The sequence below is a fragment of the Camelus ferus genome, chromosome 1 (assembly GCF_009834535.1).
Source record: "Camelus ferus isolate YT-003-E chromosome 1, BCGSAC_Cfer_1.0, whole genome shotgun sequence".
Lineage (NCBI taxonomy): Eukaryota > Metazoa > Chordata > Mammalia > Artiodactyla > Camelidae > Camelus > Camelus ferus.
The window spans coordinates 91429026-91443298 of NC_045696.1; the positions used below are offsets into that span (position 1 = coordinate 91429026).

Below are 14273 nucleotides of genomic sequence, written 5' to 3' on the forward strand. Positions count from 1 at the left end.
GTAACCCCAAATCAATACTTGAGATGCTTATGACATACACAGGGCAGCGAAAAATTTGAGTTGCCCACCACAGGGGCTCCCAGCTGAGGTCGAACAAGGCAGTGCTCTGCCTTCTTGTTTCAGCCCCCATTCTGTAAACAGGTGTCTTTTCTTCTCTCGGTCTATTTAGTGCCACATTTTTATCATTGTTGTGCTATTGTTGGCAATTTCATTGTTTAAAATGTCCACAATTGTAGTGCTGAACTGCTCTCTAGTGTTCCTAAGTTCCTAAGAAGGCTATGATGCATCTGATGGAGAGAATCTGTGGGTTTCGTAAGCTGCGTTCAAACATGAGTTATAGTGCCCTTGGCTGTGAGTTCAATTTTAATGAATTAACAATATATATCAATTAAGACATCTTTAAATAGAAACACACATACAACAAGGTTGTGTATTGATCAGTTGATGAAAAGCTATGACCAGAGGTTTTTAGGAACCTACCCTTGTTTTTTCCCTAGAAGCAATGCTTCAGTATTCACTACTTCAATGTTCTAAGTGACTTTATAGAACATAATTACTATGAATAATAATAATCAACTGTGTGTACACATACACACATACAACACACACACACAAAGAGAAAGAGGGACAAGGATACATCGTATACACTAGCAGTGTGAGGCTATTGAGCAGAGTCCTCAGAGCTGCAACAATTTCTCACAGACTCCAGAGTACGGTACCCAACTGTCCCAATTTGCCCTTGATTGAGGGGTTTCCCAAGATGAAGAACATTCAGTTCTAAAACTGGGAAAATCCCAGGATCCATTAGCAAGAATGGATCCCCTATGCTAGGGTTTCTTGAAGCCAAGGAATTGGGATTGGGAAGGGGCCCATACAAACCCTCAACTCTTGCTCTGGAGCTAATAATCCCATCATCAGTAGGAAGGAGACTCATGCAATAAATACACCTCCAAGCAGTTAAACACTGCTGGCCCTACTCAGGCTTCTGAGGACTCCTAAGCAAAGGCTGGGGTCTGCCTGGCAAGGCTTCACTGAGAGGGTATTAACGATAAGCTCATTTGATTTACATCCCTAATGGCCCTTGCAAGTGTCTCTTTTGTGTGCGGAGATTTCTAAGAGTTGAATTATGAAGAAATACAATGATATGGCCCAATAAGGAAGCAAGAATGACAGATGCCCAGGAAATAAAATATTTTCATTCAGGCAACAAAATATATTATTTTCTTTAACTCTTTTGTAAATTGATGAAGGCTAGAGAGAAAAGTGTGGATTTTAGGACCAAACCCATATTTCCTAGTTCAGCAATTTCTCATATTTTTGGAGATTTGGGACTCTATATAGACTAGTGATTCTCAGCCTGGGCTTTACATTAGAATTATCTGAGAGGTTTAAAAAATTCCTATGCCTGGACCCTACCCATTACAATGAAATTGAATAGAAACAGTGGGGGAGGGGTGCTGTTGGCATTAGAACTGTTCTAAAAGCTTCTAAGTGATTCTAATGTACAGCCAGGGTTGAGAGCCACTCAGAAGGAGGATAGTGTTGAGAAAAGGTCTCAGGAAGGTTCAGCAGAGAACGCTTTAATCAGCTGGTGACGCCTGCTGCGGGTGGAAGAGAGAAGAAGGCTGCCGCATACAGGGCTGCACTAAGTGATCGTTTTCAGCCTAGCCAAAGTGGGAACATGCACACTCCGAAATCAGGCAGATCTTGATTCAGTCTTGTCTGCCACCATGACTCTGTTACCTGTGCAATCTTGGTCAAGTGATGGGCCCTCTTATCATCAGTATCTCCATTCTGTTACCCATTTTGTAAGGTGGTAGTGAGGATTAAGTGAGGAAGTAGATGCCAAGTACCTGGCACATAGTGGACGCTTAATAGAGGGAAATCATCATCATCATAACTGGCACCCATATTTCCATTTTTGACTGCTTTCTGATTTACATTCTGATATCGTAACCAAGAATAATGGAGATTTATGAGATAGTAGTAGCAGTATTTTACAAACAAAATGAATAACACACGAAAAATGAATGGTATGGCCAAGGCAATTTTGCAAGCATATAATATAGTTCAGGGGTCAGCAAATCACTGCCTATGGGCCAAATCCAGACACACCTATTCATTTACTTATTGTCTGTAGCTGTTTTTCCCATAACAGATACCACATGGCCCATAAAGCCAAAAATATTTACTATCTGGTTCTTTACAGAAAAAGTTTGCTGACCTTTGATTCTATTTCATCAATCCTCAGTGTGGTCCATGGACCCCTGAGACCCCTTCAGGGGATCTGCAAGATCAAAGCTGTTTTCACACTATTCACACATCATTGACCTTTCTCGCTGTGTTGACATTTGCACTGAAAGGACAGAAGCAGTAACGAGTAAAACTGCCAGTACCCTAGCACAAATTAAGACAGTGGCACCAAAATGTACTCATTGTGGTCTTCACCACCACAAGCTTGCAGGGGAAAAACCAAGCCAAAAGCTGGTTTCACTGAACTCAGGTTGGCACTATTGATATTTTGAGCCAGATGGCTCTTGGTTTTGGGGCTGTCCTGTGCACTGTAGGAGGTTTAGCAGCATCTCCGGCCTCTGCCCACTAGACACCACCAGCCCCTCCCCCCACTCCCCAGCTGTGACAACTAAAAGTGTCTCCAGACATCTTTCTTTTAGATTCTCAGTTTTAACTTAATATATGGTAAATATCAATAGATATAACTTAGACAAACAAAAATTCTTTGGGGTCTTCTATAATTTTTAAGACAGTAAAAAGTTCCTGAGACCAAAAAGTTTGAGACTTGCTGGTCTATTTTATATTTACAGAGTATGTATGATATTTATACCACTAAATAAAAAATAATTAAATGAAAAGGATCTCATGACCAATGATGAACAAGATAAAGGAAAAAGGAGTGGGAAAATAGGTGCCTGGTGGGTTTGCGATTTTGAACAGCAGGGGTTGAGGCGGGAATGGAGGTATAGCCAGCGAGAAGACAGCTTTAGAGACACGGGGGCAGTGTGACCTGGAGCAAGTTGGTCTTCTATCTGTGCCTCAGTTTCCTTCTTGTGAAGTGGCAGTGATCTCAGTACTTACCTCATAGTATTATTGGGAGGATTACATGAATAAATACATAAAAAGTGTATAGAATAGATTTGGCACTTAGAATAAGTACTCTCCATGGGCCAGCTATTATTGTTTTAATAATAAATAATCAATTTATGTCAGAAGAGATGAGGTCAAGCCTGCAGTTAAGGCACACAGGTGCTGCTGACCCTATCCCCACAGTGGGATGACTGACAGCAGAAAAATGCAGTCAGTGGCCCCCAGAGACAAAATTTTGTGGAGCCAAAAAAGAAATCAGAATCTCCTAACCCTCTTCTTACCCTAACATCACACTTTCTAATCCAAAATCATATCTGTTACCCCTGTGAGGTACATGGACGTGCTCCAAAGTTTCAGAATAAACGATGTGAGGTTGGCTTGGTTTCATATGTTAGTTCCAGAGCAGTTATAACTTTTCTTGTTCCCGTGGTGTGATTAATTTTCCCTTCAGCTCAGTTTGGCTGCCAGAAGACCATCCAGAATTGTGTTGATTTCAGCAATACCTACACAGCCATCCTCACTTCAGGAAGATGTATGCTTTCAAGAAAGTGCTTGCTAATTTTTATAGGGAGAAGAAGAATTAATGAAACCATAGGGACACTTTTTAAATAAGCAAATGAAATGTTTGTGGACTGGATTTTTTTTTTAATTGCCGAAGTAGAATCTGAATCTAAAATGGAGGATGTTACTTGAAATCTGAAATTGCCTTCCCTGTAGTAAAATGTCACACAGCTCCTGTGTCTCAGCTCTTATCTCTTCCGACTTCCCTGTATCAATCAGGACACGTTTTACTGTAATTGTTTTCTGCAGTTACTGAGAATATTAGGTTTAGATTCTAAAACCTTGTTGAATTCAAATGTATTCTCTGTGAACTCTGACCTGACTACACAATTCAACATTAACCCCTCTTTGTGGGTCTCCCCATTCTGCTTCATTATCCTTTGGGCACATTTCTCCATCCAACACACTGCATATTTTACATAGGTATTATGTTTATTGTATGTCTCCCTCATTACTGTGGCAAAGATTTTTACCCTTTTTTTCAATGCTGTGTTTCCTAACTTCTAAAACAGTGCCTGGCACATGGTACGGACGGACCCCCATAACCAGCTTTTGCTTTTAAATGAGGTGTGGAAAAACATCCCCGTCACATACAGAGCCTTTGTATGAATCAAAGTATCTATGTTGAAAAAGAATTAAACTCAAGAGCACTTCTGTCCTTCTGCAACCTGGCAGTTACATGAACCAAAGTACAAAATAGGCTATCAGGAACTTGTTCCAATGGTGTTTATTTTTCATTCATCTAATATTGTTATCCTTCAATGAATAAATATCTCTTCAATTAGCTGTCCAGCTCACAGAAGCATAAGCCTCAGTCCCACATTACCCAGACAGAGTATTGAGCCCTAGGGGTTCTTGACAAATAGTTATTAAGGGACTGATTAGCAGATGCACCCCCTTCCCCAAGAGATGAGTTCCAATGCAATTGTGCAAGGAATCTTTGAAAACTAAGATGAGTATTAAAGACTAGGGAAGTTCACTACTTAAATCTGTTCTGTAATAAACATTTCTTATAAGGCACAGAATTCCTTTGCAACTACATGCTTTATTTGTAAAGTCATATATTGGCATATAAGGTTTGCCTAAATCAGTGAATTGAGACATATACACCAGGTGTAGATGCTATAGACAGTTCTGTGCCAGGCTGACAATTGATGTATGAAAAGTAGCCCTTTTAGGAGACTTGAGTGGTACATGTAACCATTAGGGAATTACAAATAGAAGGGGTGATTGTGGGTCCCTTAAAAGGCAGGGAACATTTCTCATTCACCTTTGTCGTCTAGCATCTAACACAGGTGTATTATAGTCATGCAGTATTGGTTTGGTGATTGAATAAAAGCATGAGTAAACAGAGGGATCAGATACAATCAAGTACTAAACAAGATTTTAAAAAAGAGTCTACAATGCAGTGAAAATTCAGGCAGAAGGCAGAAGGGATCACTGGGAACAGCTTCATGGAGGAGACAGGACAGGAGTTACATCTTGAAAGAAATGAAGGTTCCAAGTGCTAGAACCAAGGGTAAAAGGGAATTCCTAGCTAGAAGAGTAATTTAGACCTGTGCATTTATCACTTAAAAGGATTTTGAGCATACCCTCCAATATATATTCACTTATAATTATACATATTTTCTATTACACTGACATGAAAATTTTTAAATACATAAAAAATAAGATTTTAAAAGAGCAGTTGATGAAATAAGCAGATTTTAAATTATTTTTTATTTATTTGTTAGTGGTATATCATTATTTATATTGGGCACAAATCAGCATTTCAAATAAACTTGATGATTTTGAAATTTTTTGGCTAACTTCTAGTGTTGGATTAAATTGCGTCACCTCATAATATGGCTGATGAGGAGTTCTAATAGCTATAGAAGACACGTCGGCTAAGCCATTTTCTTGTTATTCACTCACGCCTGAGTTACTCATATTGTTCTTCATCTTCAGTTTCTTTGAAGGAACTTATTTAAGTCAATTGTGAGAGTTAACTTGATTAAAGCTAGGTAATAGCATCTACTCATTCAACCAGGCACATAAAATATGCAACATGTTGACAGATGCTTAAAGTGAACAAATGAGTGAGGAGCTAAACCAGTGTGATACATGGCATCATCTGACAGACAGATGGATCGAGGGTGCCATTGACCAGGCTTCCCCTGTGCACATGAAGTTAGTGAGTCACAGGCTTGGAGGCCTGGCCAGAGATGGGAAGGATGGATGTGTGGGGTCAGATCATTAATGGTGGCTGAGAGATTTGGACGTGGCAAGACAGACTCATGAGACTCTCTACATATTTTTAAGAAAGGAGTAACAAGAAAAAGGCTTTATTTTTTTTAAAAATTGTCCTGGAAATCAGGAAAAAAATTAAAACCTCAAAGAAGCCAATTGAGAGGCATTATGAATGAAACTTATTGTTGAGCTTCAGCTAGCTCTCTAAGTAAACTCTAAGAATTGTCATCTGCAGGTCCCAGGACTCTGATTTTCTTTAAAACTATAGACCTTATTTCTTTATTGTTCACCCCCCAGCTTTATTGAGATATAATTGACAAATAAAATTATAAAATATTTGAAGTATATAACACAATGATTTGATATACATATACCCTGTGAAAGGATTCCCCCCATCAAGTTAATTAACACACCCATTACCCCACATCTTTTAGCAAATTTCAATTACCCAATAGAGTGTTATCAACTATGGTCACCACGCCAAATACTAGATCTTAGACATTATTTATCTTATAACTGAAAGCTTGTACCATTTACCAACTTTTCCCTATTTTCCCCCCACCTACCAGCCCTTAGCAACCACTTTTGTAGTCTCTGTTTCTATGGGTTTGACTTTTTTTTTTTTTAAGATTCCACTTATAAGAGATACTATGAAGTATTTGTCTTTCCCTGGCTTGTTTCACTTAGCATAATGCCCTCCAGATTCATCCATGTTGTCACAAATGGCAGGATTTCCTTCTTTTTTTGGCTGAATAATTTTTCATTTTGTATATATATATACACCACATTTTCTTCATGCATTCACCTGTCAGTGGACACTTGGGTTATTTCCATGTCTTGGCTATTGTGAATAATGCTGCTTTGAACATAGTAGTGCAGATATCTCTTTGAGACAATGATTTTTTTCTTTTAGATCGATTCCCAGAAGTGGGATTGCTGGATCACATGGTAGTTCTATTTTTGGAGGAACCTCCATACTATTTTCTATAGTGGCTGTACCAGTTTCTATTACCAGCAACATTTGTACCTGCTCTTCATTGTTCTTGGCAGGAGAGAGCCAGGAGCTGCCTGCCTTTCCTGGTGGGTCAGCTGGCCAACATGGAGCACTCATTCCACCACATTCTCCTGCTGGAGATTAAAAGCATCACAGACACCTTCTCCTCCATCCTGGGCCCTCAGAGCAGAGACATCTTCCGCATGAGCAACAGCTTCACTGCCATCGCCAAGCTCCTGACCTGGCAGCTGGAAACCGCCAAGGCCAGAAGTGACAGGTGAGCAGGAATTCCTGGGTACCTCAGGGATCTCTTGTGAACCTATGGAGGTGCAGCACAAAAGGCTATGCTTTCTTTTGTGGGCATAAAAGTTCCCAAAGAAAGCCAAACTCACTATCTCAATATAGAGTAACTTCTGAATAAATTATATACTTGCTAGAATTTTTTCTAAATCTGTAAAAACCAGAATGTAACAAAAAAAATTCTAAAACGTGCAGAAAATATGGCAAAGGAAAAAGACTATAGTACAAATAATAATTTTTATAGAACTCATTTATTTATTCAACAAGCATTTAACAATTGCCTTCTCTATACCAGGAACTCTGCCTAAAAGCTAGACATATAGAGAAATAAAACATGTTCCTTTACCCAAAGAGCTCATTGTCTAGTGAGGAAATAAATGTTAAGTGGGTAATTAGAGAACAGTGGGAAAGTTATGCTAATTACGATGGTGTCAAGGAGTTTGGAACACAGAGATGGTGTATCTGACTTCTGCATGGAATGGAGAGGAGTGGAAAGCTGAGATCAGGGAATGCTTCCTAGAAGAGATGATATTTTGAACCAAATCTTGAAAGATGGCCAGATTGCACCAGGCTAGCTTTGGGGCAGTATGTAAAAGAGAACAGCACTTTCTGGAAACAGAAGTCATTTTGTCTGGCTAGCGTGTGTGTTAACAAGAAGAGCAACATGAGATAACACTGATGGAGTGGTAGGCAGGGACCAGATGATGAAGGACATGGCATACCTTCTTAAGGAGTCTGAAGTTTATCCTGTAAACTGTGAGGAGTCATGGCAGGATATGACCAGAATTCATGTTTGAGGAAGCTCACTCTGGCCCTGGTACAGGGAACATTGCAAGTGGAGGCAAACTGGAGTCAGGTGAAATGAAGGAAGGACAGAAAAGTGTCCACAAATATTGGCAACTAGAAAATTATTGATAATTGTGGTGAGTGAGCTGCCAGTGGTATGGCGGGGCATAAAACAGGATGCCTGGGACTGAAGGGAGAGAGTGGATACAAAAGCAAATCTGGCCCTTACAAGAAGTTTGTGGAGAAAAATCAAGAAGATCATGCAAGCTTGAGGGATGGGTTTTACTTTGTTGTGCTGTGTATTGAATAGGGAGGCACTTGAAAAGTTTTATGACCTTTAGAAGTTATAAAGTATTTTCAGATTCATACCCTCATTTGATCCTCATGATTGCCCTACAATTTAAGAAGGGCAGTTATCATTATTCCTATTTTACAGAAGAAGAAACAGAAGCTCAGAGACTGGTTAAATCTCTTCCCAGGGTTACACAGTAACTAAGGGATAAAAGATGGCCTCAGGTGCTCATTTTAGCAGCACATACACTGAAATTGGAACAATGCAGAGATTAGCGTGGCCCCTGCACAAGGATGACATGCAAATTGTGGAGCATTTCATGTTTTAAAAAAGAATATGAGAAAGTGTATATATGTATAACTGAATTACTATGCTGTACACTAGAAATTAACACAACATTGTAAATCAACTATACTTCAATTAAAAAAAAAAAAGGATGGCCTCAAATTTCAAATCCTATGCATTGGAATGTATTCAGTTGTGGACAAGGGACAGGGCCCATTTGATACTAGCATCAAATTTTGTTGAGTTTGGGGGGATTACAAATGATGCATATCATTTCCGGTCTAAAACAGGATTCCAAAAACATGAAAAGCCATCTTGACAAAATAGTGAGTATTTAGTCCCAAGGGTTCACTTTAGATTCAGCATGGCACAGAGCCTGGGGGTCCCAAGAGACATAAAACAAAACATAAGACATAAAATGCCATTCCTCAAGGGGCTCGCAGTCAAAGCATGAGCCAGGGTTTTAGTGGCAGTGTGTACAGCAGACTGTGGAGCATGAGAGATGGACAGCCAGGGAACCCAAGAATGTCTCACAAGGAAGGTGAAATTTAAGTTCATTCTGTGTTTATTGAGTAGCTTCCATGTGCCAGGCATCTGCATAGGTACCAGATTAAGTTGTACAGAATGAATGAAAGTTATGCAGATAAGGGTTGAAAGGATACCTGAAATAGAAAGGATGCCCCACACATGCAAAGATGAAAGAACTTAAGAGTGTGTGATCCAGACTAAGGAAAAACAGTTGGTTCAACACGTATGGAGTGAATACATCAGTGGAGGGTGGGAGAGTAAACAGAAAAGTTAGGTCAGAGGTAGGTTCTCAGAGAAGCAAGGAGTTTGTCCTGTAAGCAACATGGAGGCTTGGAAAGATTTTAGTTCAGGGAATGAACACAGCTTCTAGCACAGTAATCAGCTGATAGTGGGCACTCAATAAATGCTTCTCTAGTAAAGGACTAAAGGATGAGAAAGTGGCTAACGAGTGGAGCCCTGAATGGATTTGGCTGGAGCTGCGGGCTGGCAAGAGAGAGAGTGGCCAGGATGCTGTTGTTGAAGCCTTGACAATAGGCTCCCTCCATTGTGAGGGAGGCCTAGGCTAAGTCAGCAGCAGGGAGCCTAAGAAGTCAGGACAGATCGATATAGTGAGCTAGCTTGGAATTATGAAGAAACGATTACTGGTGAGAGGTGGAGTGGGGAAAAAGGAAGGAGGGTGAGTAAAACCCAGAGCTATCTAGCTTGAGTGACTGCATACACATGGGAGAGGATGCTGATAACCAAGAAAAGACAGGAGGGGAGCCCATCTGGGAGGGCCTCTTGGCTCGTTCCACACAGAGAATATTTTCTGGCCAAGATGGTCTTCAGAGTCAACAATAGCTATTCATCTGAGGAAGACAGACGGTAAGTGCCCTTTTCTCTCAACACTGTAGTTTTGATTGAGCATACAAAAATATGTTGTTGCCTGGTTCAATATAGGTGTAGATATATATACCAGGGTTTATAACTTTGGTACTACTGAAATTTGGGTTAGATAATTCTTGGTTGTGGGGCTGTTCTGTGCATTCTAGAATATTTACCAGCTTCCCTGGCCTCTACCCACTAGACACTAGTAGCAACCCTCCCCCTCAGTGGTGATGACCAAAAATGTCTCCAGATATTGTTAAATGTCCCCTTAGAGACAAAAATCACCCCTAGTTAAGAACTATTGCTATATACATGTCCCGTTCAAAAACAGCATCTTCACAGACTCATGAGCTGCCTGACAACAGCCTACACATGGCATCATCCAAGAAGTCCAAAGCCAACATCATGAAGGGATTTGTCATCTCTGTGCAAGCTCAAAGGCATTGCCAGCCAACTTTCATGATGTGGTTTCAGAAATTCAGCTTAGAAATTCTACAGCTGGGGTTCAAGGGAGCCACTTTGTATTCTGCACACAGCCAGCCTGCTCATTTCTTCTTCCAGTGATGACCAGTGTGTGCATCAGAGGTGAGAGCTCAGGCCTGTATCCTGGCCAGCAGTCTGTCTGTTCTCTCTTGCCACTACACATGCAAAGCTGCAGGAGGTCAGTTGACTGTCTGTGAGATTACATGTGTGTAAAAGGTTTATATAAAAGAAAAACATGTTATACAAGGATGTTACATTAGGCATTCTGACAGGAAAAATGATTCTTAATAAGTTGGCCCGATTCAATTAGCAGTAAACAATTTCCCCAAGAAAAGAATTTAGGAAATGTGTAGATAGGAGAAAAAAAATAAAGTCTCATTGTCAAAATAGGATCTGCATTGGGAAAATGCATCTCTCCTCCTTTTATTATTTTTCTGAGAAATAAATTAAATGTAAAAAGATAAAAGGTCACCACTCCCCTCATGTACCACCACCACCGCCACCACCTCAGGCTCTCTCAATTCAAAATATTTCACCCATTTCAACCCTCACTGTCAATCTCCTTCTAATCGATTGTAATTATTCGGTGGGAACCTAAAAAGGCTGGTGTGGACAGCCAGCCTTTTGTATCAGCTGCTCATCCTCTCTGGGATGGTTGCTAAGGCTTCTCTCCCAACATCTTTTCTCTGAATAGCCTTCATTGTGATCATTTAGCTTCAGTAATTTTAATCTGTGCTCCCCAAAGCAGAAAGGTCTACACTTCTGTCTAAAGCATCCAGCAAAGTCTGATCCTTACAATTGAAGGGGAAATGAATAAGAGAAGTGAGCTTGAAAGAAAATTAAAGATGATAAAATTCAAAACAGATGTCATCTAATTTACAAATCTGACACATAGCCCAGCAGGCCAGATTTTAGACTTCAGGCCAAAATTACAAGACTATCAAAAGAAAAACAATTAGCATCCTAGAGAGAATGGAAAACTAAAGGAGATAGGAACCTCCTTTGTGCCAAATAACTGAATTAACTGGGTGAGTTTTATCTGATGCACCAGGTAAGCACACTTGCACTTCTCTTTTTTCTATGTTTTAAGAAGAATGTTTATATCTAAATAATAAACCAACAGAGGCTAAATAACAGGACAGCCAAGAAAAATGTTTAGATGTGGAAATTAATTCTGGAGAAGCAAAAGAAAGATAACAGCAATTGTGGATTAAACTAGAGAACGTGTCCAGGTAGGAGAAAAGATCTATACCTTTTGAAACTGTGTGAGCCCTCAGCAGCCTGCTGGGTAGCCACTAACCATTGAATCATTTGCTTGCCAGGACCCAGGGAAAGCTGGGGAAGGAGAGGGTGGCTCCTAGCAACTGTGTGCTAGCTGAGCAGTCAGTGATCGCTGGACTAGAAGACGCCTTTGCCAAATTCATGTTGTGCCAGGGAGGCTCCTCTAATCAGGCACCATCAGAATTGGGGACAATTTGTCACAGGTGGTCTTGGTTGGAGGTTAGGCTCAGGCCCCAATTAGGGATGGAAGCTCTGAGGGATGGAAATTGAGGAAAGAAAGCAGGGGTGGGGAGGTAAAAATAAATGAGGAAAGAGAGAGAGAAAGGAGTGCCAAAAGGAAGGCACCAGGGGAGAGCAGCGGGAGAGGAGAAGGGGCCCCTGACACAGCCCTAAGTCCCAGGCCTGGGTCACAATTCCCTCACATCCAGCTTTAAAACTCTAGCCAAAGCCATCAAAGTCACGGGGGGAAAAGTTACTTATAAGAAAAGTTTTAACACAAAGCATGTGATTAAAGGTTTGCCAAACCTCTGGCTTGGTTAAATGGGTGGTGCGTTCTTTGGTTGCTTTCGTGTTGATGGTAGTAGTGGTGAGACTGTCTTTATTCTTTGTTTTTAAGAATCAGGCAGGAGATGGTGGGGAGACAATGAAAGGTAAAATATAGTGAAAACCAATTGGGTAAGTGTAAATCTGATTTTGGGGTATAGGTATCCCTCACTTTTCAAAAGTTCACTTTACATCCCTTCACTTTTAGGGAAGACCTACATTAGTACAGTCGTCTTGGTTCCAAGACCCCCATGGATACCAAAGTCCATCCATCCTCAAGTTCCTCATATAAAATGGTGTAGCGCAGTTGCCCTCCAAGTATAGCCTAGTTCCGCATCCGTGATTTCAACCAATTACGGATCAAAAATTTGAAATTCAGTCTGTGGTTGGTTGAATCCAAGGATGCAAAACAGGGGATATGGAGAGATGATTGTACCTACTTTCACTAACAGAAAGAAATCCAAAGAGGATTTTTGCTTTTACCAAAAAGAGGGTAATTGCTTCTTCTCTTTGTATCTTTTCAGTTTAGGAAAGGTTTCATAGGAGCCCTTTACTTTCGGATAATGGGGGAAACCTGTAAATGGAAAGTGATAAGACAGTGGAGGGAAGGAAATAAAACAGCAGTATACGGGAGAGAATGAAGGGAAAATAGAATAAAGAGATTACGTTCTCAAGAGAAGGACTCCAGGAATCTGCCCTCCTTAGAGTGACCCCAGAGTTTTGGTTTATCCTAAATTTCATGCACTGAACATCAAAGAAATAGATGACAAGGGAGAACAGGGAATTAAGTCAGTGTGTGTCCAGAATGTGTAGCAAAGCAACGTGCAGACCTTTTTCCAACTGTGGCACTCTTTGCAACCTATCATTCCAGTGTTCCCATCTTGACATCCAGGAGTCACATTAGAACCCAACCCTGGTGTGAATCACAGTCCCTGGAGGCATAATCTGGGAGCTTGGGAGTGATGGCTCTTTAGTGAGCCCACAGGCAAAACTGCAGAGAGCAGGGAGCCAGGTTCTTCTCTCCAAGTTTGCAGAGAAGGCTGTGTCTGCAAGTCTGATCAAGCTTTTAACCAGCTCCTACCACATGACAGATTCAGTGTTAGGAGCTTTTTTACTATGTTATATTTTTATGTTCTCACAACAACAGTCTTTTAATATATAGTAGGATTATAGAGGTTTCATATTAAAGCATAATGGAGAAAATCTTGTGGGTGGGCAAGAACAAAGTAACATTCTCTACCCAACCCCTATTCACCTCTAGGCCTATGTGGTTCTTGGAGGGGCAATAGTGTAAATGCCCAGACATCAGCTCATAGAGTTTCCTTTCATTTCTTCCTTTAGTCTAGTCCAATGGGTCTCAAATTTTAGAGTGGACTAGATTCACAGTATTCACATTGATAATTCAAAGGAATTTTAAAGGAATGTCAAGGGTGACTTGCGTATTCCTCCCCCAAGTGATAGCCCACTAACTTTTATTATTACCTTCTAGAATACCTTTTTTGGGCCTCTTTTCCCACTGAAGGCTGCCTTCTCCAGAACTGTAGTCTGGTATCCATTCCCCTTGAGGTCTTCCCCACCCACCCATGCCCATGGTGACCTTTTCTCCTTTGATTTGCAACAGCTCACATTGCCTCTCCACTCCTCCAAGCCTACAGTCCTGCTCTGAAATGCTCAGTATCTTTCTGTGTGCCCCTCCAGTCTCCCCAAAGCTGGAGAGAGCTAATATTCAGAGCCTATGCTCTATGGAAGGAAAATAGAGTCTTTATAAAGTGCTTACACACATTCCCACTTTTTTAGGCAAAACATGTTAATACAAAGAGAAATTGATTCTTTGAGACCAACTGTTGGCTCAGAAAATGTGCATAAGGAGGTTCAGGACCATAATTAGAAACATGTGATGCTCTGGTCAGTGTTGCCCCTTGCTTAGGAAAAGCTGAATGCATTGTCACCCCACTAAGGTAGCCAGAGTTTTCATTAAAAAACAAACAAACAAACAAAAACCCTGTATCTTTTCAATCTAGG

At 40.6% G+C, this 14273-nt stretch overlaps 1 protein-coding gene and 1 non-coding gene across 7 annotated transcripts in view; both read left to right on the forward strand.

Moving 5' to 3' along the window:
• The window catches only part of VEPH1 (ventricular zone expressed PH domain containing 1), a 197225-nt gene that overhangs the window by 89936 nt on the left and 93016 nt on the right, over window positions 1-14273 (forward strand). For all 6 annotated transcript variants that reach the window (XM_032485610.1, XM_032485602.1, XM_032485619.1 and 3 more), the window contains one exon: window positions 6943-7163. In XM_032485610.1, the coding sequence (XP_032341501.1) occupies window positions 6943-7163 (221 nt within the window). The remainder of the gene's footprint in view (window positions 1-6942; window positions 7164-14273) is intronic.
• Window positions 8489-8591, forward strand: LOC116666853. Its single transcript, XR_004323678.1, has one exon. It is a non-coding gene; the product is annotated as a U6 spliceosomal RNA (small nuclear RNA).